The sequence below is a fragment of the Phyllostomus hastatus genome, unplaced genomic scaffold, assembly GCF_019186645.2.
Source record: "Phyllostomus hastatus isolate PE091 unplaced genomic scaffold, TTU_PhHast_1.1 phas_contig_98, whole genome shotgun sequence".
Classification (NCBI taxonomy): domain Eukaryota; kingdom Metazoa; phylum Chordata; class Mammalia; order Chiroptera; family Phyllostomidae; genus Phyllostomus; species Phyllostomus hastatus.
The window spans coordinates 2250024-2276563 of record NW_025333999.1 but is presented as its reverse complement, the minus strand read 5'-3'; the positions used below and the strand labels follow the sequence as shown (position 1 = coordinate 2276563).

Here is a 26540-nt window from a genome sequence, read left to right as displayed (position 1 = left end):
ATAGTCTTAGGAGGGAGGAGGGAGGGCAGGAGAGGACAGCCAGCCTGTCTGTCCCCCAGGCCCCACCCTGGCAGGCTTATTCTCCAGCCGCAACATGCAGAAATTGCTGGCCAATGCTTCACTGGAGCTGGATCCTGAGAAGAAAGCCCAGCTGGAAAACACACATGGAGGTCCTGGTGGTGGTGGTCAGCCCAGGCTCCTCTCTGTTGTCAACACAGTCTTTCTGAGCAACAAGAACACAGAGAAACTAGGCTCCCCTGTCAACTTCTCCTTCTCCCACCCTGTGAGTCTTTGGGTGGGTAGAAGGGATCAGCCCCACTCTTCACCCCATAGACAATGTCATAGAGGCCCCTCTGCAGTCTCTATTTCCCCACCTCCACCCATTCTGCTGCTTCCTTCATGTACCCCATGGCCTTTGCACTTACTGTGCTCTCTGCCTGGGACAGCTTTCCCTCACATGACTCAGTTCTTTCCCTGTTTCTGGTCTTTGTTCTAATGCCACCTTCTCTTTTAGGCCCTCCATGACCTTTTTATTTAAAATTACAACCTGTAATCAATCATACCCCACCTTTCTCCATTCCTGCTTCTTTCTTTTTTTAAAAAAATAGCTCCAATCACCTTTTACAACACTGTCTAGTTTACTTATCTATTAGGTTTACTATGTACTGCCTGTCTCCCCTTGAGCACATCAGCCCCAGAAGGGCAGGGACTTAGTCTGCTCTGGTCTGTGCTGTGCCCCTGGCTGGCACACACAGTAGGTGCTCGGTAAATACTTGTCAATTGCAATCAGCCCTTTCTCAGAACCAGCCCAAGCTCAGAACCCGAGAGTGAGCTCTAGGCTAACATCTCTGACCACCCCCACCTGCCCCACAGGAGGAGAAGCCCCAGTCACAGCAGGAACTAATTTGTGCCTTCTGGAAGGGCGACAATGATAGTGGCAGGTACTGGGCCCCCACAGGCTGCTGGAAGGTGGGCAGCAGGAATGGCAGCACCACCTGCCAATTCAGACACCTGAGCAGTTTTGCTGTCCTCATGGCCCACTATGATGTGGAGGTGAGCAGTCCCAGGGCCCCCCTCAATGCCTACAGATGAGGCCAGCTTAGCTGAGACAAGCAGCTGGTTCTTGATGGTGTGGCCCAACTGGTTCTGGATGGTTGCACAGCCCAGGTGGGCTCATGCTGCATCCACCCATCCAGTCCCCTCCTTGGGGCCCACAGACCACCTCCCCATGACCCAGCAACTGAACATTGTGCCCTGATGCCAGAGGCCCTGTTCCAGCTAGTGCCCCATTGACCACCCACCCCTGAGCATGCTCACTGGCCAGGAGCAGGTCCTGACAGAGCCGAGCAAGAGCCTGCCCCATGAGCCATCGACCTTCAGCACAGCTGCAGGAACAGGGAAGTAATGTGGTCTGCCCTCAGCTGGGCCCTGCCTGCTTCTCCCTGTTCCGGGGCCAATCATACCACACTGGGTGGGTATGCTTGCTTCTCTGTGGTACTCTCAAGAACATATTAGGTTAAATTTAAAAAGCAAATGAAACAAACTGTCAATACTACTTTAAACATTTTACGTCCATTGTCTTCATCATTTTCACATTTCTGTTTTTCTCTCCCTGCCTTTCTTTCTGTCACTATAATTAATAGTTTTTATTCTCTTTGTGGATTTAAGATGATTTGAAAAAATAGACACAATTTTTTAATCTTTAAAAACAAAGGCATGCCCCTGGCTGGTGTAGCTTAGTGGATTGAGCGCGGGCTGTGAAGCAAAGTGTCGCAGGTTCGATTCCCAGTCAGGGCACATGCCTGGGTTGCAGGCCCTGGCCCCCAGCAACCGCACATTGATGTTTCTCTCTCTCTCTTTCTCCTTCCTTTCCCTCTCTAAAAATAAATAAATAAAATCTTAAAAAAAAACCAAAGGCATCAGAGCATAGTACTTTCCCTTCTTTAACCAAGGACCTCACTGTAAGGAAGAGGTGTTACAGGGGTGAGGTGAGTGAGTCTGTGGTGGGGAGTTGATCCCTGGACATAGAGTCTCCAGGTGTAGACTCCATCACACAGCAACCTGAAGTTGTGCACCCCTGTGGCCCTCACACGGTAACCTACAGCTTAGTCATGCCCCGTGCTTCGATTATCATTGTATACAATTTAGCCTTCCTCTTTATCCAAATTGTATAAGATATTCCAATTTTACATAAAGTAAAGTAGAGATGATTTAAATAATCTGAAAAATAGATTGTATCATAATTGAGATTTACATGGTGATTACTCTGTGCCAGAAATTTTTCTAGCTGTTTTTATTTGGTCAACACTATTCATCCTCACCCAGCACTGTAAAGTAGATGCTGTGATTTGATCCATTTTACAGATAAGTAAATCAAGGCAAAAATAGTTTAAGTAAATGCCCAAAGGTATTTCAGCTAGTAAGTAGCAGAGCTGGGATTCAATCCAGAAGTCAAGCTCCAGAGCTTCACTTTCTTATTTTCAGCTTTAAATACTGGGTTTCATGGTTCTACTTACTTTTGAAATATATTTCAAGTACCATAAAATTTACTCTTTTAAAGAGTACAGATCAGTGGTTTTGAGAATAATCGCAGAGTAGTGCAACAGATGCCACAATCAAATTTCACATTTTCAACTTCCCCAAAAGAAACCTCGCTCCAACCCCTGACAACCAGTAATCTACATGGATCTGCCTATCCCAGATATTTCCCATAAATGAAATCATACATTTCTTCTTTTGTGATGGGATTCTTTCACTTAGCATGGTATGTTCAATGTTCATCATGTTGTAGCAAGTATCGTGAGGTTGTTCTTTGTTGTTGTTGTTGTTGTTGTTGTTGCTGGTGTTATTTGTAAATAATATCCCATTACATAGATATACCACCTAGTCTTATCCATCCCTCAATTGATAAACATTTGGATTGTTTCCATTTGTAACTACTATGAAAGGTGCCACTATAAACATACACATACAAGTTTAAAGTATTTTTTAAATTAAATTTATTGTAGTGACATTGGTTAGTAGTATTATATGTGTTTCAAGTGTACAATTCTCTGATATACCAACTGTATATTGTATTGTGTGTTTACCACCCAAAATCTAAACTCCTTCCATCACCCTATATCTGACCACCTTTACCCTCACTCCCTCTTGCCATCCCCCTTTCTGGTCACTACCATTCTGTTGTCTGTGTCTGTGAATTATTATTTGTTTGTTTGCCTTGTTTGTTCATTTGTTGCTTTCAGTTTCATATCCCACATATGAGTGAAATCATTCTTGACTTTTCTGTCTGAATTATTTTGCTTAGCATGATTTCTCTAGATCCACCTATGTTGTTGCAAATACAGTACTTTGTCTTTTTTGAGGTTGAGTAGTGTTCCATTGTATGTAAGTACCACATCTTTATTCAATCATCTATCAAGGGACACTTCAGTTGTTTCTACGTCTTGTCCACCATGAGTAATGCTGCAGTGAACATAGGGATGCATATATCTTTGTGAATAAATGTTTTCAGGGAGCTACCCAAAGGTAAGCCACTAAGTGGGAGAAGGTATTTGCAAGTAAAATCTGGGATGAGGAGTTAATATCCAAAATAAGGCACTCATACAACTCAACAACAAGAAAAAACAAACAAATCAAGTAAAAATGGGCAGAGGATCTGAACAGATACTTCTCCCAAGATATATGATTTGTCAACAAATATATGAAAAGATGCTCGACTTCACTAGCTGTTAGGGAAATGCTTCCATTTGTCTCTTGCTTGCATTATTCTCAGTGTATATTTCACCATCCTAAATGTCTTGCCTTACTCTATATATGGGTGGGAAACAATAGGTTAACAGTTGTTTAAATGTAGAGTAATACAATAATTAGTAAATAACATTACAAGAACGAACTCTGTGTTTCACGTACACACAACTGTAAACCTCCTCTTCCCCACCCCTGTGCATTACCCTAGTGTTGGATCAAGAGTGAATTCTGACTCCGTGTATCAGTAAAACCTTGAGCAATAGACTCAAGCCCTTTGTGCTTCTGGTACCAACCTGTAATCATGTAAGAACTTCTGTTGTGCATTGTTGTTAAAATCACATGAAATAACTCAGTGACAATACAACTCAATTAAAAAAGGGTCAGTATGTTTGAATAGACATTTCTAACAAGATATGTCAATGAGCAGTCAGGGCATGACCAGATGCTCAACTTCATTAGTCATTAGGAAAACAAAACTCGAAAACATCAAAAATGAGGTCACTTCATAGCAATTAGGTAAAATGGTTAAAATAAAAGCATAGAGAATAAAAAATGTTTACAAGGATGTAGAAAAATTTGAACCCTCATGAATTCCTGGTTGGGATGTAAAATAGTGCAGTTACTTTGGAAAATGGTTTGATAGTTTCTTAGAGGGTGAACACACATAGCTATCGCTTGACTGAGCAATTCTACTTCTATGTATATACCCAAAGCAAATGGAAACACATGTCCACAAAATATCTTGTACATGAATGCTCACAGCACCATTATTCAAAATGGCCAGAAATTGGAAACACAATAAATGTCCATCAATTGATGAATGGATAAAAGAATGGCATATCTCTACAATAAAATATTATTTAGCCATTAAAAAGGAATTAAAAATATTATTCAGACATAAAAACTTGCAGCAACATGGTGAACCTTGATTGAAAAACATTAGGCTAGGTGACAGAATCCAGTCATAAAAGACCAAATATTGTATTAATACATTTATGTCTGGTTCAGGCATGTCCAAGGAGACAGACAGTAGAGCACTGGTACCATGGGACTGTGGTGGGTGGTGAGGTGCATGGAAGCAGGGATGAGGACTGACTGCTAATGTGAATTTTCTGAGGAGTTGAAAACATTTTAAAGTGAGATTGTGATGATCACACAACTCTGTGAATATTTCAAAGGTCACTGAATGGTACAGTGTAAATGGGTAAAATTTATGGTATGTGAAATACATCTCAAAAAAGCCATAATTCAAAATGTTCAGTAGATAGTTTTTGCAGCAGATGAAAATAAGTATATTGACTAGGGCAGGAACAGCTCTTAAAGTCATGTGAGATTCACAGGACTCTCAAAAACTGTTAACACATATACAGACTTCTCCTGTGTGTCAACACAATCTCAGTAACACCCACTCATTGCTCCAATCTCAGCTCAGATAATATTTCCTTGTGGAATCTTCCCAGAACATGTTAATTTCCTAGACGCAAAACTAACCGTGACATCCAATGTAACATTCTCTTAGCCACCCATTTTGTTTTGTAGTTGCATTGTGTCTGTGTGTCTCCTGCCTGATGTGAGATGTGTGGGATTTAAGACCATGTTTGCTTTCTTCATGACTGAATGTTCAGAGCCAAACACAGAGCCTATCACAGAAGGGACACTCAGTATTTGTTGATAAATGAATTAATGAGTGGATTTACATAATTGTTGTGTATTTCTAAGGACCGATACATTTATAATTCTCCCTCTTTTTTAGCTGCTGGCTAAGCACAACAAATGGATTTCTGTGGAGCTTCTTTGCACCTGTCTGCACCATCATCTCTGTGATGATGACATCAGAGCATCCTTAACGATCAGCTGAGGGTCATTAGAAGAGCAGAATTATAAGTGTGTGTGGGGGGAATGACAGGGGCAGGACTTTTCCTGTGTTCTTGGGGTTGCTTTGGTTTTCTAAAACTGCTCCTGAAACTACAAACTCTGACACTGTTACTAAGTATGAAAACTACTAAAGTGGAAATGCTATTGGACAGGCTAGGCTAGAGATAACAAATTAAAATTTTATTCACTCACCCTCTGTGTTCCTTAAGGTCAATCTAACTTTCTTTCTGATGACACTCTGGATTTTCTAAAGCAAACTCTGTTACCTCAACACTGATGTGTCCACCCTGCAGAATACCAAGTAAGCTGGAGAAGAGGGTGACATCCCTGCAGTCACGTGTGGTCTTAAGAGCAAATACATGTGTTTCAGCAGCCCCTGATGTCCCTTCTCAGGGTGTGCCAGGGGAACTCAGGGTAAAGAGATGCAGTGATCTTTGTGTGGCAGCAGGCTGGGATTCAGTGGTGTGCAGCTGGCTCCCTGGCCACAATGCTCCACCTCTAACCCCAACTTGTACCTCCCTCAGCAGTAGGAAGAACTTATGTTGGCTCATGAAACTTCATTGGACTTTTGTCAGCAGTCCTTTGACAAAAGTACAAAGAACCTGTATGCACCCAGCCTACCCTTTCATACCACCCTGTGTTCAGGCTCCTTCTCAGCCCTCTCCATTTCTGTCAGGAAAAAATTCTATTCTAGGAAGCATGGGCACTGCTTTGTTTCAGGAACCCCTGTGCAAATACAATGCTCTTTCTTGTATGTTCCTATCAGTATCCTTTCTAATTTTTGCATGTCATTACTTGGTTGTGTCAATAATTTGAAGAGCCTGAGAGGTTTGTGAAAATAGAAATCCTTCCTCTATTCCTTTCACTGCCCAGGCCCCAGCACAGAGCCAGCCTAATGCACAGTGCAGCCTCAGACATGTTGGTTTAATAAAAACGAGGATCTCCAAGGAGCATCATACATTTCTGAACTTACATTAGGAAGTGTCATAACCCTACTTAATACAGTCAAAATGTCACCTTGTATCAGAGTGGTGTTTCTATTGTCGAGAATCATTGACAGTAAAGGTCAGAGCTGAACACAACTCAGTCTGTGAACTCATCACCAACAGGGGAAAGCAGGAAGGAGCATGCATGGGGTGGAGATGAGAATGGTCTTGATTCTGTTGTTCTGGGTTCTAATAGGGTTGCTTTCCACCATGGGCATCCTTTCTCTTCCTTCCCAGGATGCTTATGTTTAACGTTTTGGCTCAGCTCTTCACCTTGGGCTGCATGTGGTGTCTGGGAGGCCTGCAGCTGGGCCCAGCTTCCCAAGCCATGGCCTATCTCTGCACCATTATCAACAGCCTGCAGGGTGTCTTCATCTTCCTGGTGTACTGTCTCCTCAACCAGCAGATACCACAGTCCAACACCCACCTAGGGCCCTTTCTGTTTCAGTCCTCTCAGTGAGCTGACTCAGAGCATGCTTTGCCTCTGCAGGTCTGGGAACAATACAGGAAATGGTTGAGAGGGATCAGGAAAATCAAAACAGACTCTGAGAAGTACATCCTCTCCAGCAGGGCCACACCTGAAGCTTACAAGCCCAGCATGGTAAGGTACCACATTGCTCCCAGAGCCTGTTGCTAACTGATCCACTTGAGTAGTTTATGGCCCTCACACTGGACAACCTGGGAATACACTAGGGGATGTCCTAGCATGACTCCCATGGGTTTTACTCTTTGACTCCTTAACCATTAGCAATGATCTCAGTTGAAAAACATGTATTTTGCTCTTACTCCTTAGCAACTGTGTTCATCTTGACTTTTCCATAACAGCACTCTTACTGAATGCCTACCACATGCCATGCATGGTTAACTAAATGACTAAGAATCAATGACCTGAAGCAGGGATGCATATTCCACTCATAAAGCCACATTATCTTATCCTTCATCCACCTGTATCTCATAGTCATTCAGCACCACCCAAACAAAAAGGCAAAGATGGGGAAAATGATGTACATACATATTTAAGAATTAAACAGAAATCAGTGTTAGTTGGCATTTCAGACTTTCTTAGTAAGATTGCCTGATATTTTCAGCACCCTCCACCCACTGCAAAACCAGGAAAGACAAGTTGTAGTGCATGGGAAAATTCCTGGCAGTGATTACTAAGAATCACCACTTGTATAGATTTAAAAGCTCTTTTTTAATTAAAAAATTTTTTAGACATAGAAAGTTCTTTTACTTAAGTTTTTCACCTCTTCTTCCCTCTTCCATTAAACATGTTGAGTCTTCTTTTCCATTTAAAGGAGCCAACTGTGCTCCTAGGAAGTGTTGCATTTCTCTCACCTGTTCACCATCCTTCACACAAGCACTGGTTTCACAGTTGAATCTTTATTTCCTTTCCCTCTCTCAGCAAATATTCTTACCACCTATTTCACAGAGAATATCCAAGTTATCATGATGACTGTGAACTGCATGCTCTCAACCACACCATGCAGACATTAGTGTGCATCTTCCCCACACTGCCATTGACTCTATTTTTCTTCTTTCTGAAGACAGCACTTCCACCTGCATGTTGAATCCCATCATTCATGCCTTATCAATTATCCTTACATTATTTTTACACATTCCCTTTCTCTTTCTCTTCCCTCTTTCCCTTTCTCCATACATCTTCCCATTCATCCTTCCTTCACCTTCTCAAAAGTTTATTCCCCTTGTCATAGAAACATGATTGGTTCTTTTCTATCTTACAATCATGTACCACTTGGCCTGCCATTTCCTTGTAGCTACTTATGAGCCAAGAGTTGACTCTTCTCTGTCTCTATTTTCTTGCTTTAAATTTACTCTCTTAACCCATGTGAATATGGCTTCTCTCCCCCATCATTCCACCAAAGCAAATATCTCTTAGGTTACAATGATCTTCATGTCCCTAAAGGGTCTCCCAGAAACTCCTCACACTATTTATCACTGCTTTCTCATGAAACACTCCATCCTTATCCTGTCTCAATTTGACTTCCATGCTCCTCCTTCATGTCTTTCTTATTTTCTTTTTTTCTTCATCCTTTTACCCAATGGATTGGTTCCAGAGCAACTTCAATTCTCATTAAATTATTTCTTCCAAGGCTATAGCATTCATTACTTTGATTTAAGCACCATGTATGTTTCTTCAGTTCTGACTTCTCCTCTGAAAGCTAGAAGAGCATTTCCAGTTACTTACTTGACGCCGTTGATATCCCCAAGGCATCTTGACTCAGCCTTCCAAGATAAGACTCAGGGTCTTTACCCTCCTACTACCCTTTCCACGGTGTCTTTTTCTGTCTGAATGGAACTACATCCATCATGTGGCCCAACTTTGGAAACTGAAAGTTACTCTTATCAATTATTTCCCTCAACCACCCATCCATTATACAATCCTGTTGTTCATATCTTCTCAGTATGTCCCCAATATTCCCAGCTGACTTAGTCTCCATCAACTCCCCAACCCCCACCCCATCCCTGAGCCAGGCTGATATATTCACTTGCCTGAACCACTGCAGCATTCCCCTGACTGACCACCCCTTTCCATTCTTGTCACCTTCCAATGCCTCTATACCCAGAAGTCAGATGGATCTTTTCAAAACAAAAAACACAAATCATGTCACCCCTGTGTGAAACCTGTTACATGTACTTTCTCTTGTGTTCACTTCTGAATAATTTCCTGAAGCACAACATTTATAAACTTCTTGAGTAGAGAGAGGCATATGAAGTTGCCCATGTGAAGCACCAGGAATTACACTGAGCTTTCTCTAGACCTAGGAATAAATAACTCATATTGGTGATGGAAAGGATAAGGGGAAAACAGAAGAATTCAATGCCACTTCCTTTATGTCTTCAGTAATGGACAATAGATAGCATTTCTGACCTTTCATTAATTTCCCACCTGGCCTCTTTTATATCTGCAAACATAAAGTAACATTTCACAAATGCTGAAGCAGAGGGATCAGAACATACATTTTGCAAGAGATAGACCATTTTTGTAGCACATTTAGTTGTTCTTATCTTCTGTTATTTGGGGTTAGAAAATACAGGAAAATATATGAAACTTCTGAGGAAGCCCAGGTCTAACAAAATACAATTGATACAGACTTTTCCTGCCCTGACCAATCCAGCTAGCAAGAGAATTTTGTGATTAAAAGTTTCTTAAATTTCTTATTTCTTTCATTAGAGTAAACTTTCAAGTTGCCTTTCCATATTCTTATATTTCACTTCTACAATATTCTCTTTGCAGGTCAATTAAAAAGATCTTTCAGTCTATCACCTCTTATCCCATGGAATTCTGAACTGTCATTCTTTGAGCCATTGAGAGAGGATAAAAAGGTCTGTGGTGTGTTTCGAGAAATTCGTTATATCAGCAATGTGAAAGAAGTCATGGTGGACATGCTGGAAACTCAATCCCTGCAAAACCTGGGATTTTTCTGTGTTCTGAAAGTGTACCTGAAAAACTCAGCATGTAAAGTGCCAATGGTGGCCCAATTCCTTGGGAACTTTAGGTTAACTTACTGCAAAGTGTCTCCTTTCCACAAAGACTCTTCCAGAGTCTGAACATCTATGAGCAGGAAAACTAGCCTTGAAGGGTTTTCATGCCAACAGCATGAAAAAGAGTGGACTGTTCACACCATAATCTGGATTTCTTAATTTCTTTGTTTAGTATTTCTATGGGTTTAATTGTTTACTCATTCAAAAATATTTACTTACCATGTCTAAACAGATCAAGAGAGACCCAGGTCCTGGCTTCATGAAGCTCTCAGAGGGAAATAGAATAATTTCTGCCCTTAGAGTTGCCTCAGAGGTGGAAGGTCCCTGTCCCTGAGCCACTGTCCTGTCAACCATGGCACAGATTCCATTGTTCATCTTCACATCAAAATGCAGGCATTTAACAGCTCAGGTCATGACATGTATATTTTGGGCTTTGTGGGCCAGTGTGTTAGTTTATTATGGTTTTCCAGAGAAATATAATTGATATATTTCTTGGTTATTAATAATATCTTATTGTTTGTATTTATAAGCAAAGAAAAAGGGTTTGCACAAACTTATATTTTTAAAATATAGGTTTATATTTTCCTTTTCATCTCATGTAATTATCTATTTAATTTCCATAATTCTGATTTTCCAAGGACAGTCCTGGTGTATGCTTACTGTCCTGAGAAATTATTAATAGTGACTTCCCTCACTCTCCAACATGTCCTTTAGATATAAAATTAGGAGATAACTGATCAACTAACACATTTCCCTTAAAATTATCTCATTTGTCTGTCAGACATTAATTGCTATAGCAGCTTTGCTTTGTTATAATCTTTTTCCTTTTTAATTTTCTAATGTTACTTCACCCTTTGTCTCAGGAAACTCTCATATAGCTGCATTATTGTCTATTATTTTCTTCCACTTATTCTCAAAATGTCTGTCTTTAACTAATGTGTTTAGTTCATTTTCACTTGTTGTGTTTATTGGTATGTTTGGATGGCTTTTAAAGCATCCTTTTTGCTCCCTGTCATGCATTTGCTGTGTTTATTTTTACTTTTCCTTTGGATATACCAAGAGTTTACAAGTTCTTTTTTTAAAAGGAGATTTTACATTCTATGTCTGCCCCTTTACTATAAAAGTTACCTTTCATCGTTTCAAAACATTGCTATATAACTTCCAAAGCCAACATTAATCACTATGACAGCCTAGCCCCTAAACAATCTTAGACTATTTTAACTTGAAACCCCTCCTACCATACAAGTTATTTTGGTCTGGCTGTATGATTACATATTTTTATTAAAACTCTCTGAATCAGTCGTTATAAAGAGCCTTATCTTATTCTGTCTTTCTGTTGATGCTTAAACATATTTTAACACTCTCTTTGAGCAGTGATTTTTTTTGAGTGTCATTACATAGCTCTGAATCTGATTACTGTCTTCCTGGAGTTTATCTGTTACATATGCCCCAGAGAGAGTTTGTGAGCAGTGAAAGTGCTTAGATTTTGTTCATTTGAAAATGCCTGCATTTCACCATCATTTTTTCCCACTTGGCTTTGCCAGTTATGAGTAAATAAATACCCTCTTTTACTTCACAAAACTTAAGTTAGATTTCCATCGCATAAAATTGAGAAAGTCTTGATTAACACAAATAGTTTGAAGATTTATTTCTTTTTTTCCCTTGATCCCCCACCCCCACCACTTCTATCAGTTCTATTAATTCTTTTCATTTATATGTCTAAATGAGAAGATTTAATACAAGATATTGACTTACATCATAATGGAAGCTGAGACGTTTCACAATCTGCTATCTGCAAGCTGGAAACCCAGGAATGCAGGTGGTGTAGTTCAAAAACCTGAGAGTCAGAGAGCTGATGGTATAGATTCCAGTCTGAGATCTTGAGAACCAAGGAGCACAGAGGGTGGAAGACAGGTGTCCCTGCTCAGTCAGGCTGAGTTAAATCAAGCTTGCTCCACTTTTGCATTCTGGTTAGGCCCTCAACCGCTTGGATAAGCCCATCCACATTGGAGAGGGCCATCTGCTTTCCTCAGTTTACCAAATGCTAACCTCTTCTAGAAACATCCTCACATAGATCCCAAAATCATGTTTAACCAGCTATTTGGGCATTCTCTGACCCAGTCAAGTTGATAAATAAAATTAACCATCACAGCCAAATAAAGGCGAACTTTGGAGGCAGTGCAGATTCAGTTCCAGCAGTACAATAAAGTACATATTGCAGTAAAATAAGTCACACAATTGTTTTGGTTTCTCTGTGCATGTAGAAATTATTAAGTGAGCAAAGCATTATGTTCAAAAAACAATTCACATGATCTAACTAGAAAATACTTTAATGCTAAAAAGTACTAACCATTCTGAGCCAGTTAGATAAATGGTGCTGATATACTTGCTTGAGGCAGAGTTGCCATAAACCTTCAATTTGTAAAAAAAAAAAAATGTAGTGTCCACAAAGTGTCATAAAGTGAAGTGCAATAAAATTAGGGTATGCATGTATCTATAGCAACAACTCAACTCTGCCATTGTGTCATAAAGACAGCTATAGACACTCATGAATAACTGAATAAACATGCTGTGTTTTAATACAACTTCATGCACACTGCATTAGAATTTCATGTAATGTTCTCATGACACAAAATATTCTTCTGCTGATTATTTTCATCAATTAAAAATCTAAAAAAAATTTAGCTTGTCAGCTGTGCAAAAACAGGTGGTGAGCTAGGTTTGGCCTATTGGTTGGTGCTTGCTGACCTCTGTCCTAGGATGTTCAAGAGAGCTCTTTGTCCTTCAATAATTTATTTATTCACTATTCAAATATTTGATTAGCACTTGCTCTTTTGAAAGGGATGATGCTAGCTTGGAAGAAACTGAAATGAATGAGGCAGACATAATTTCTGTGTCCAGGATCTTGAGGACCTGTGTATTAGTTAGCTTAGGCTGCCAAAACAAAACCTCACAGACTGGGTGTCTTAAACAAAGGGGATTTATTTTCTCACAGTTCTGTAGACTGAGAAGTTCAAGATCAACGTTGACAGAGTTCAGTTTTGGGTGTGAAGCCTCTGGCTGTTGTGCTGAAGTCCACCTTCTTACTGTAGGCTCACAAGGGCTTTCCTTTGTGCTCAAACAGGGAGAGATTAAAAACGAGGGAAAACAACAGATAAAAAGGTCTTGTGTGTCTTTTGTGACAAGGCACTAATCCCATCATGAGGGCCCCACCCTTATCTAATTCTGATTATCTCTCAAAGGTGTAATCACATATTCCACCAAGTTGGGGTTAGTGCTTCAAAAGGAATCTTTCTGGGGGTTGCGGATACATGAACATTCAGTCCACAGCAGTGTGTAAGGTGGGAAACCAGGAAACCTGGAAAATGCAGTAGAGTAGATACTGTGGGGACAGGGCAAAAGGACACAGCCATGGCTGGGGAGGCAGGTGGGAGGGAGCTCTAGGGCTAGCTGTTGGAAGTATCCCTAGATGATTATGATTTGGGAGGCAGATCTCAGCATTTACCCTTTTGCTTTCTTTTTAAATCTACTAAATCTATTTTCTTTATTTATAATGCGAATAACAGCATTAATTTTCTCATGAATGTTCAGGGAGAAAATAAAGATTAAGTTCTAGTGTGAACCACAAAGACAAACAAGAGTTAACGAGGGAAGGTGGACTTGGGGATCTCCCAGCTTATTGCTCCAGAACTATGTCACCGAGTCAGAAACTGCCGTGAGACACGGCTCTGAAGTGGGGTTCCATTTCCCACACTGGGGTCCCAGTACAATCCCACTCCCGTCAAAGGGAGCGGGGAGGGGCTAAGGCACAAGGATGGAGAGGCCACTCCCTCCAGCTGCACTTCCGGGGTCTGCTGTGATAGCTCATATCACCCAGCGCCCCCTTTCTGGATCCATGGTCACTGTATGAATGAGGAAACAGGAGCTCATTCAGGATTGAGCCCCCTGGTGGAGAACACAGGATCTGGATGCCAGGAGCGCCTAACAAAAAACCGGAAGTCAGGACGCCACCCAGCACAGAACTAGAACCGTAAGTTTAAAGGTCAGGGACCACAAAACTACCAAGAGCAGAGCGTGCAGACTTGGAGTTCTCAGGTCCCAGGAATGACTTTGATATGCAGAAGTTGGATCTGGGTCCTAGTGATCTGAGCGTTCTGGCATGAGCCTGGGTTATGGAAGTTCCTCAGGGTTAGTGGGGCGGCCTCAGCTGGCACCCTGGAGAAGGAGGCAGGGATGGAATGAATGGAGGGACCCATGGGGGCAGCTCGGAACTGAGCTGGGTCAAGTCAGTCTTGCCCTGGGGCATTCTGGGGTGGGAATTTGAAAGACTGGTAGTGAGAACAAGACAGGAGTCTGGGAAGAACTGCGTGGAAAATTTTGTGAATGAAGATGGAAAAATTGGGAAGATGGTGAGGGGACCTGATAGGAATTGACTTGTATTGGAAAAGACTTGTGCAGGGAAAAAGACATTTTTTCTAGGAATTTGTGAGGGTTGATGTTAATAATTTATTTACTTTCCTGTTACCTTTTATTTACAATTTTCAAAATAAGATGAATTTGAACCGATAAACTCACATATGCTGTTCATCTAGAGTCAACAACTGCAAAAATTTAGAATCACACTGAAGTTCTTTCTTAAAGTATATGCACACATATACATGTTCTTGCTGAAATATGTGACAGTGGCAGATATCATGACACTTCATTTTTAAATATTTACCAAATATTGAAGAATTTAAATAACATTCTCTACGTAACTATACTATTACATCAAAGAAAATTATCAATTTTTATAACTTTTTAATATTTTTTTCTTAAATTATAGTTGAGACACATACATACATACCTCCCTGCACCTGCCCATCCCCTTCCCTGAGGGACCTGTTGGGTTTACTTCCCACCTACCACCAAGTCCTATAGCTTTTCTGCCAAACCATAACCTACCTGAGACTGCTCCTCCTGTCTCCACTGTCTCCACCCTGCCAGATTCACCATTATACCCCTACCCACTCCAGCTGGAACTGCTCCCAATAGGCTCCTGCTTCCACTGGTCTCACTGTGGACACAGGCCAGAGGTGTCTCTAAGCGGTGCAAGTCAGGTCAGATTCCTGAGGGAGCAGCCACCACTAAAGCAGCATTCTAATCCTTTCTCCCACAAAGGGGCCTCCTTTCAGAAATAACTTTCTAACTGCCCTCATTTGCATGGGTCCACCCCACACCCACCCTCTATCCCTCAGCCTGCTGGCACCCTCTGCCCACTTCGCTTCAGCGTTCCTCTCACAGCTGGAGGCTGCTCAGAAGAGTCCTCCTGCTCTGGGGCCCCTTCTCTCTAACCTTCTAGGAGTTGCAGTTCTTGAAGAATTCGGCAGATCTGGGCAGATAACCATTGACCACCAACCGACTCTAATCTGTCCCTGTCACTGTCCAGGGGCTGAAGGCGACTGTGCAGACTCAAAGGGTGGCCACATGGGACTCTGCACCGGGCACCTCCAGCCCTTGTAGGGCCAGAGCTTCTGGTGAGTGAGAACCAGGTGGTATCATAGTCGAATGGCCTGGCTTTCCTGTGGGAACTTGCACCTGCAGCCTTCATCTCCTCTGACTGCCGGCATTGCCCTGCACCACTGGGAGAGAGTACATGAGAGCCTCTCATGATATATACGTTTGGGGGGAAAGGCACTTTAACAGTCCTCAGTTATTTATTTATTTTTTTGGTCCCAGATATTTCTGTTAAGAAAGAGCAGGCCCCACTGAGCTGTGGCAAATGGCCAGTCCTGTCTTTGGGAGAGATTAAATTCTTCGTGACACAATTATGACAATGGTGGAGGTTACAATTGAATGTACTATACATAGCAATGATTTAACTGGACTTTTTAAAAATAAGTTTAAAAAGCACATTTGGTGAGAAACAGAGGAAAAATTTATTTTCTTTAAATTTTTAAAAAATTTTTGTTCAAGTACAGTTTTCTGCCTTTCCTCCCCACCACCCCAGTGCTCCCTGCCTCCCTCTCCTGTTTCCACCCCACCTTGTTATTGTCCATGTGTCCTTTATAATTGTTCCTGTAAATCTTTCACTCTTTCCCCCCATTATCCCCTCCCCTCTCCCTTCTGATACTGTTAGCCTGTTCCCAATTTCACTGTCTTTGGCTATATTTTGCTTGCTTGTTTGTTTGGTTGACTAGGTTCCTGTTAGTGGTGAGATTATATGGTATTTGTCCCTCACCACCAGGCTTTTTTTGCTAAGCATAATGCTCTCGAGTTCCATCCATGCTGTTGCAAAGGGTAGGAGCTCCTTCTTTCTTTCTGCTGCATAGAATTCTATTGTGTAAATGTACCATAGTTTTTTGATCCATTCATTTGCTGATGGGCACCTAGGTTGCTTCCAGCATTTGGCTATTGTAAATTGTGCTGCTATGAACATTGGGGTGCATAGGTTCTTTTGGATTGTTGTTTCAGGATTCTTAGGATATAATCCTAGCAGTGGAATTGCTGGATCAAAAGGCAGTTCTATTTATTTTTCTGAGAAAATTGCATACTGTTTTCCACAGTGGTTGTACCAGTCTGCAGTCCCACCAACAGTGCAGTAGGGTTCCCTTTTCTCCACACCCTCTCCAACATTTGTTGTTTGTTGCTTTGTTTGTGATGGCCATTCTGACTGGTGTGAAGTGGTATCTCATTATGGTTTTAATTTGCATCTCTCTGGTGGCTAGCAATACTGAGCATCATTCCATATGTATTCACATACAGTTGGTTCTTTTCATTTTAATGCTGTTTTCTTTAGCCATGCAGAAGCTTTTTATTTTGATGAGATCCCATTTGTTTATTCTTTCCTTTATGTCCCTTGCTCTAGGGGACATATCAGTGAAAATACTGCTGCATGGAATATCTGAGATTTTCCTGCCTACGTTCTCCTCTAGGACTTTAATGGTGTCACGACTTATATTTAAATCTTTTATCCACCTTGAATTTATTCTGTATATGGTGTAAGTTGGTGGTTGAGTCTCATTGTTTTGCATGTAGCTGTCCAGCTCTCCCAACACCGTTTGTTGAAAAGGCTATCTTTGCTCCATTTTATGCTTCTGTCCCCTTTGTCAAGTATTAATTGACCATAGAGACTTGGGTTTATTTCTGGGCTCTCTGTTCTGTTCCATTGGTTCATGTGTCTGTTCTAATGCCAGTACTAGGCTGTTTTGATTATAGTGGCCTTGTAATACTGCTTGGTATCAGATACTGTGATTCCTCCTACTTTGCTCTTCTTTCTCAAGATTACTGCAGCTATTCATGGTTGTTTATGGTTCCACATAATTTTTTGAAGTGTTTGTTCTGTGTGCAGTATGCCATTGGTACTTTAATAGGTATTGCATTGAATCTGTAAATTGCTTTGGGTAGTATGGATATTTTGATGATGTTAATTCTTTCAATCCATGAACATGGTACATGCTTCCATTTGTTTGTGTCTTCCTTGATTTCTTTCTTCAGTGTTGTATAGTTTTCTGAGTACAGGTCTTTTACTTCCTTGGTTAGGTTTCTCCCTAGGTATTTTATTTTTCTTGTTGCTATATCAAATGGGATTTTTAAATTGATTTCTGTTTCTGGTATTTCATTTTTGGTGTACAAAAATGCCTTTGATTCCTGGATATGGACTTTGTATCCCGCTGTTTTGTCAAATTAATTTATCAGGATGAGCAGTTTTTGGTGGAGACTATAGGGTTTTCTATGTACAAGAAGTAGAGGACAAATTCTTGAAGATAGATAATGTCTTTTCTAAAAAAAGATTTCATTTATTTATGTATTTGCTTATGACAGAGGGAAGGGAGGGAGAAAGAGAGGGAGAGAAACATCAAAGTGTGGTTGCCTTTCTCATGCCCCCCACTGGGAACCTGACCTGTAAGCCAGGCATGTACCTTGACTGGGAATTGAACCAGTGACTCTTTGGGCACAGGTTAGCACTCAATCCACTGAGCCACAGCAGTCAGTGCATACCTTAACTTTAATTTCAAGCACTGGATTAAACCATAATTACTGTATCCTTTAGTTTGGCCAGATGTAATGTTTGGAGAGAGAATTTCAGACCTAGAAACAGCTTCTGGAAAACCTTTCACTGAGAGAGAGCCTGGCATGCCCAGGGGCCCACAGCAGTCTGTGGGAAGGGGACACAGGGAAATGGGGTGAATTGACTGGAAAGTGAGTGAGCTGCAGATCCTTTGTTGCCTGGGAGTGTGGGAAAAGAACCCTGGCTCATGTTTTAAGGCTTCTGGGAGTTAGGGATGCATTTAGGTGAGTAAGCCCATGCATCTGTTGTTTTAACAGAGGCCTCCAGGACCTGGGATGATGGTGAGCCTCAGGGAGGGTGTGAGTGGTGGATGAAGGCAGTTGGGAATGGAGTGGTGGCAGTCTGGACTTGGGGTGGGTGAGGAGTCGATGTAGTGGGGGTCCCTAAGGCCATTCTCAGGTTCGATGACTTACTAGGAGGCCTCACAGGGTGCAGCATACAGTTGTGCACATGGCCATGGTTTGTTACAGGGAAAGTATACAAAGCAAAATCAGCCAAGGGAAAGGGCTCATGGGGTAAAGTCTCGAGGGAATCAAGCACAAGCATCCAGACCCCTCTCCCAGCAGAATGACATGGGATGCACTTAATTCCCTACAACGTGCAGGGACAACAGGTATGAAGTGTTATCTGCCAGGAGGCTCATTCGGTACCCAGAGATTTTACCCAAGGCTGGGCACGTGTGTGCCCTCTGCCCAGAGCATGCCTATACTCCAGACTCCTAGAAGGAAAGCAGGCATGGAGCACAGACTGTACTGTACAAACACTTTAAGCAGAGTGCACTCCTCTTATCAGTGAGGGTGGTGGGAACCCTCTTGAAATCCAAGTTTGAAGACTGAAGCCAGGGGTCCGACCCTGCCATCAGCCTTGCTAAGGAGCACAAAGCTGCTGTATTAAGTCTTATCTGCATGGTAGGGAAGGATGGAACATTCATTCCTAGACATGCAGGTCAAGTTGAGATAGTTTTGGTGAGTTTTGTGTCTATACATTTAGCAGATGAGGCAGAGCGTTTATGTGCCAAGCATGGTGTGGGGGACAGGGTTGTGACATCTGAGTCACGAGGGAGTGACATTTATGTGGATCCAAGAGGGAGGAAGGTGTGACTGGCATGAGCCCTGGAGAGGGCCAGGTTAGGAGGAAAGAAAATGGGCGGGTGGGGTTGGGGAGCTGTGGGTGCCTCATGTAGAGAGGTCACGACTCATTGTTTGTGGATTAGTTGTTGGGGTCTGTTGAGTGTCAGAGGGGGGTGAGATTTCTCATGTAAAGGGGGGATGTCATTTCCTGATATTGGGAACACTGGAGGAAGAACAGGCTTTGGGAAGAAGGTGGTGAGTGCATGCTTTTTTAATAGGGAGCCAGTAAAACAAGAGAAATTAATGCGTCATAGTTCTAAGGGCACAGAAGTCTGAAATTGAGGTGTTGGCAGGGTTGTATTTCCTGTGAAATCTGGTCCTTCCTTGCCTCTCTTCTGGCTTCTGGAGCTTGTGGCATCCTTGGTGTCTCTTGGCTTGTAGATACATTGGTCCAGTCTCTGCCTGCATGGCCACGTGGCCATCTCCCCACATGTGTCCATGTTTCTGTGTCTCTTTTCCTCTTTTTGTAAGGACACTAGTCACTGGATTGAGGGCCCATTCTACTTCACTGTACTTCATCCTAAGTAATTACATCTGCAAAACCCCTGTAACTCAAATAAGGTCACATTTCAAAGTACTGGGAGTTAGAACTTCCTCTTTTACTGGGGAACAGAATCCATAACAGTCTGCCTTCAGCTTTCCCCATATTTATGCCCTCCTCACATGCAAAATGCATTCACGTGATCCTAACATTCCCAAAATTTTTACCCATCCCAGCATCAAGTCCAAGTCTAAAACTTCATCTAAATCTCATCAACTCAGAAAGTCACAAATTTCATCATGCAAATCATCCAAATCAGGTACAAGGGTTGACCTGGGGTATGGTCCAGCCTGGGGGCAAACTGTCTCTCCATCTGTAAACTTGTGAAACCAGAGGAGGGCATCTCTGCATCCAGAATACAAGGGTAGGATAGGCTCAGGACAGACATTTCCATTCCCAGTGTGAGAGAAGAAAGGGGTCCTGGGTTCCAGGCCAGTTTAAAACCCAGCAGGACATTATCAAAGCCTGGGAACAATCCTTTGTGGCTCGAGGCTCTATCCTCTGCCTGCTTGGGCAACAGCCCTGCTCTCTGGCTCATTCTGGATATTCTGTTCTGGTTCCCCCAGATAGGTGGGTGGAGAGATTAGAGCCAGGGGTTGGGTGTCTGGGTCTGGAGTTCAGATGACTCAGCCTACAGATCTGGGCCTTGTGAAGTTGAGTTGGGAACTGAAGCCTAGAGGAGGAGGTTGGCAGCTGAAGCAGAGAGGACTGAGGGGGATGAGAAGAGGAAGGTCTGGCACATGGGCATGCTAGCCAGAGATGAGGTGGAAGAGGAGCTTGTACAGAAGACTGAGAAGAGGACTGGGTGTGTGGGTGCTGTGTGTGACCCTGTGAGTGTGTGCATACAAGTGTGTATACACGTGGTCACTGCCATCAGGGTGGGCAGCCCTCAGGCCTCTGAGTAAGCTCACTGGGTCTCAGAGCTCCCCTCTTCTGCTCTAGATCTGCCTGCTCAGGACCCTGAGTGGCTGCAGGGGGAGAGAGTGGAGGAAGAAGCTGTGATTCCTGGGGTGCCGTCCACCTGTGTACCAGTAAGGAAGACATCCTTCTTGCTTTTCTTTCTCGCTTTGCCTCGTTGTCCCCTTTGCATGGCCTGGAACTTCTCAACCCCACAGGGCTGATATCCAGGCACAGGTACTAGGCCTCTCACAGTGGTGGAGACCAGCCTAGGCAGTGACCTCCACCCCTGTCACACCTTCCCCAGGTTGTTGAGTGTCGTGTGCTGCTGAGCATTAGGAGGGAAAACAAAGAAAGAGTGTGAGCTGCCCTCTTCTTATAACCTTCTTGGTCTCCTGGAGCAAATATCTCTCTCTTGCCTGTAGCAGGCTCAGCTCTGCTGGACTCTGGGGCTAGTGGGGAATACAACTGCAAGGGCTTCCTGGCTAGTTGTCAATAGCTAAGTCCTGTCATGAAGTTGAGGTCCTTTGATGCTATGCCTCTGGATTCTTTCCCTCTGGAAGGGAAAAGTAGAGAGAGAAGAGTTTTAGTCTTGAGGCCTAAGCCAAGGGACAGAGGTACTTCAGGGCCCCCATCTGAAAATCCTCTGTACAGTGGCTCCCTGCCCCAGGCTTGCTTGCCCCCCCATCATCTTCTTGAGTATTGGCAGAGGTGGCCCCTGACTGAGCCTCGTGGGTGTGCATTTTAGGAACCAGTCACCTTTGCAGATGTGACTGTACTCTTCACCCTTGAAGAATGGAGGTTTCTAGACTCTGCACAGAGAAGCCTGTACAGAGATGTGATGCTGGAGAGCTACAGGAACCTGGCCTCAGTGGGTAAGGCTGGTCTCATTGCTTCATCCACACACACACCCAGCAAGTGTGGGTTCCAGGAACTGAGAGGTGAAGGCAGACTGTCATGGTGCCTACAGTGTAGTGCCTTCCCAGTGGAAATAAAGGTCTTTCTGTTCTTTCAGCTTCTCAAACACATCCCTGGGCTAAACCCTTGGTTTTGGGGACCAGAATGTTGCAGTGCCTCTGGAGACCCAGTGAGGGAGCTTGTTTCTTAGTGGAAGAGCTCTGCTATGCCCATCAGGATTTAGGCAGGCTCATTTCACTGCTCCCATGCCAGGGCCCCCAAAACTGTCAGCCTCGATTTTGAGGCACGTGCAGTCTGCCCACTCCATGTATCTTTCCCTACAAGCAGGAGGTCAACTATGCATGCTCAGTACCTTTTCCTATTTGGGGCAAAGAGAAGCGATGTGGACCACTGAGAAAGGGATCTTCCCAAGAGTCAGAACAGGTGAGCACCAGGCAGGTGAGTGGAGCACCAGCTCTGATCAGTAAGGTGAATGTTAGATTTGGAAAGTGTCAGTAAAGGAACACTTTCAACGTCCTTGACAGGGAATGCTGTTGGTTGAGCTTCCTTAGAGCAACTTTTTTCCTTTCCCCTTTCCTCTTCTTATTTCCAGTAGTTTACTCTGGCTTCATAGAATGATTTATCCCCTGTGCTCTTCACATTTAGCATTTCCATGTGTATAGTTCATGCAGTTACTCCCCACTGTAGGTTGTGAGTACTTTCTCTCAACATCAGTCTTAGTCTTATTAAATTATCTACTATTTCTGTCCTTGGTTTCTGTGATTACATGATTCCTCATATAGCCAAATTCCTTAAAATTTTCCTTTACTCTCTGATACACTCCTTCTTTTCATCATTTCTTTCTGTATTTAAGGTCAGTATTTAAAAAATACTCTACATGTGCCTTGCTTACTTTTTTGGTCCACTTGATCCTACAGTTTCCTTCTCTGTACACTTACTTTTTTCCCCTAATTCATTTCAGAACCTCAGCTTCAACCCCAAGAGTCCATTCTTAAGCAAGTTACTTCTGCAGAGATCCCATCCATTGGCATGAAAAAAGTAAGGTACACAAATAATATACTTGGCCTTCTATAATAGCAAAAGTCTGGGGTTGAAGCTGAGGCTCTGAGGCTAGAAAGAGATTGAAGGCAAGGGGTGCTCACCCAGGAGAAAGCTGTTTTTTGGGAGAGAGTCTGTGAATCTCGTGAAGTGAGAGAAAACTTGAAACGCAGACCAAGACACATATTGACAGAGTTCTCACACCTAACCATGTTCATGAATGAGAAACAGACATAGTCAATTTAAACTTAGTGCAGCCCTGAAGGCATGGCTCAGTGGGTTAGGTTGGTTGGGAGTGTGTGAGAGGCAACTGATGAATATTTCTCACCCTCTGTTTCTTTCTCCTTTCCCCTCTCTATAAACAAACAAACAAACAAACAAACAAACAAACTTAGTGTAGCCTTAAGCAATTCAGAAAAAATCTACAGCTAAGAAGCCCATGAAAGAAATGGAAATGATGGCTCTTTGTGGTGTCACATCCATGTGACAGAACGTAGGTAGAAATAGTACAGACACATAAAAGTGGTGAAAGGTTCAGCTGTAGAAATGCCTTGATTCCACACACAGTTCACTTGGAGGAGAATGTTGATTGTAACAAAGTATTTGGCCTTTGCATTTTCCTCATTTGACAGGAGCAGACTCCACCTGGGGAAAAAACCTGCAAATATAATGAACTTAGACAACACTTTGACAGCATTAAACAACTTTTTCAGTATGAGAGAATTCATGCTGGAGGCAACCCCTACAAGTGCCAAGAGGGTGGGAAAACCTTCTTCCAGACTACTCGCCTAATAGTGGGTGAGAAGATCCATAGTGGAGATAAAACCTGTGCATGTAACAGATGTGAAAAATCCTTCAGATACAGCTTCAAACTTATCAGGCATGAGAAGACCCATGCCTCAGAGAAGTGCTTTGAATGTGAGGAGTGTAGGCACACCTTCAAGTACTCCTCGAATCTGTGGTGCCACATGAGGACTCACACTGGAGAGAAGCCCTTTGAGTGCAGTCAGTGTGGAAAAACCTTCATGAAGAACTTCAACCTGACATTGCGCCAGAGGAGCCACACAGGTGAGAAGCCCTGTGGATGTAAGGACTGGGAAAGCTTTTAACCAGCTGTCCTCTCTGAGGAGCCACATGTGGCCTCACACTGGAGAGAAGCCCTTTGAGTACAGTCAGTGTGGGAAAGCCTTGAGGGAGCATTCATTCCTGAAGACTCATCTGCAGACTCACACCAGAGAGAAACCATATGAATGCAGCCAGTGTGAGAAGCCCTTTTGGACAAGCACCCATCTGAACATTCACAAGAAGATCCACACAGGGGAGAAAATTTATGAGTGTACTACTTGGCAGTCAGGTGCTGAGTTGTCTCTCCACCCTCAAGAGTCACATGCAAACCCACCATGGGAAGAAACTCTATGCATGTCAGGTATGTGGGCGGGCCTTTGGCCAGTCTTCACACCTTATGGTGCATGTGGGAACCCACATCGCAGGGAGACCTTATGAATTTAATCAGTACGAGAAGGCCTTCAGGCACAGCTCTTCACTTACTGTGTATAAGAGGACACACACCAGGAGAGAAAACATCAGGAATGGTGGCCTTTCTTTATCAGCATCTCATTTGTTTGGTGGGCCCCTTGCTAATTAACTTCCGGTTTGTAAAAAGAGAAACATTTGGGCCTGTGATCATCTCTCATAGTACTCGTTTAGCTACTACTTCACTTGTTTTGGTGTCTAATTACATTTTTGTTAGATTCTAAATATTGTCTTAGTTGCCATTATGATTAAATCTTTGACTCTTATTTGCAATTTGATTTTAAAATAATTATACATGGTTATATTTTTGTAGAGGTATAATTACTTATAGTGGAATGCATAAACCTTGTAAGTTGGATGATTTTGAACAGATGTATACATGCTTGTAATCAACACCCCATTGAATGTATAGATAATTTCTGTCATTCTGGAAAGTTTCTGCATATATATGGGCATTTTACAGTTGCATTTTTGCTGCTTATAATTCAGTTATGTTGTGAGCAGAGTATGTGGTCTTTGTGTTATCGAATCTTAGGTATTTGTTGAGATTTGCTTTTTGGTCTAGTGTGGCATATTCTAGTAGTTGCTAACCAAAACTGCCTCTTTTCCTTACAATATAACTTAGGTGTTTTTTTTTTGTTCAGATTGGTAATGTGCTGTATGAGAAAACCTCCTTCTTCTAGCCCTTCTGCAGTCAGAGAAGGCCACTACCCCCAGTGCTGGTCAGCATGAGAAATCGCTGCATGTGACTCCTGGGAAAGAGGTGGGAAAGGAGTGGTGTCATTCAGCCACATGCCTCCACTTGCCTTTTGTACAAACAGACATGATGTCCAGTGATAGAGGATAAAAGCCACCAGCTAAAGAGAGTATGGCCAGAGGTCACAATCATTCTAGTTCCCCAGTTGGTGTCTTTATGTGTCTGCACCAGCCCTGGACTGTTTATTTCTGGACATGTTGTTAGATGAAGAGGATGCACTTCTTACTGGTATGTGACATGGGGTCTTTTGAGGAGGGAGGTGGACTGGGGAAGGCAGGGAAGGGCCTCTTATAGTTGAATACAGTTTCTATCTGATGCACTTAGTACATGGTCAGTTTTTGTAAGTGCTTCATGGGTGGTTGAAATCAATGTATTGTATTGACATATCTACTAAATTGAGCATACTATTTGTGTTTCAAAATCTTTTGCACATTTATAAATATAGGTCTTTGTGTTAGTCAATTTGGGCTACTATAACAGATACCACAGCCTGAGTGGCTTATGAACAACAGGAATTTATTTCTCACAGTTCTGGAGCCTGAAAGTCCAAGATTGAGGTGCTGGCAGATTTAGTGTCTGGTGAGGACCTGCTTCCTATTCACAGTTGACCAACTTCTCTGTGTGTTCTCACATAACAGGAGTGAGGGCACTCTCTGGGGTCCCTTTCATAAGGGCACCAATCCTCAGCCATAAGTGTTCCACCCCCATAACCTTATTACCTCCCAAAGGCCCCACCTCTAGATGTCATCACATTGTGGATGGCTTCAGCCTATGAATTTGGGGACATACACATCAGTCCATAGGAATCTCTGATCTGTTGTTCACTGAAGGAGCTATGGTGCACTCTCCCACCATGATTGTGGGTTTCTGAATCAGTCTTGTAATTCTGTCATTTTAAATTTATGTATTTTGAAGCTATGAGATTAAATGAACTGATGATTAAAAAGTTGTATTTATTTTTTAGAGAGAAGGGAAGGGAGGGAGAAAGAAATATTGATGCACAAGAGAAACATTGATTGGTTGCCTAGGTATGTGACCCAATCAGGAATTAATCTGGTGACCTTTCAGTTTTCAAGACAATGTCCAACCTACTGAGCCAAACCAGGCAGGGCTGATTTTTGATATTTTATAAGTTCTGCAAATTGTTTCTTATAAAGTGACCATCTTTCTCTCTAGCAATAAATATTCAACTACTTATCACCATAATAGCAAATAATTATTTAGAGCTTAATATTAATTGATGGTATTTCCCAAAGCTTTGTATCTTTTAAGGTATTTAGTCCCCACAGTGATACCAAGGGAAGGACTTTCATTATCTTCAGTTCACAGAGGAGGAAACTGAGGCCCAGTAGATGAGGTGAAAGAACCAAGGCTATGCAGGTGGTAAGTGACAGAGTCTGGATCCACATGGTCTTCACAGTGCTTTACCCAATGGGGCTATTCTTCATTTCACCTGTTGTCACAAAGTTCTGTTTCTGTGTTTTAACTGAGGTATAACTTATGTTACAGTTCATAAATTTTAGTGCCCACCTTGATGAATTGTACATATGCCTGTACC

The 26540-nt window shown here is 42.5% G+C and overlaps 1 protein-coding gene across 1 annotated transcript; it reads left to right on the top strand.

The window, feature by feature from the left end:
* The first annotated feature begins 94 nt into the window (after positions 1-94).
* LOC123828542 (zinc finger protein 333-like) lies at positions 95-24337 on the top strand. The gene is given in 10 exon segments (XM_045853589.1): positions 95-283; positions 874-1053; positions 7102-7212; positions 15547-15634; positions 20782-20870; positions 21485-21611; positions 22616-22692; positions 23325-23785; positions 23787-24039; positions 24041-24337. Coding segments are annotated over 10 exon segments (1872 nt in total).
* Positions 24338-26540: the final 2203 nt, after the last annotated feature.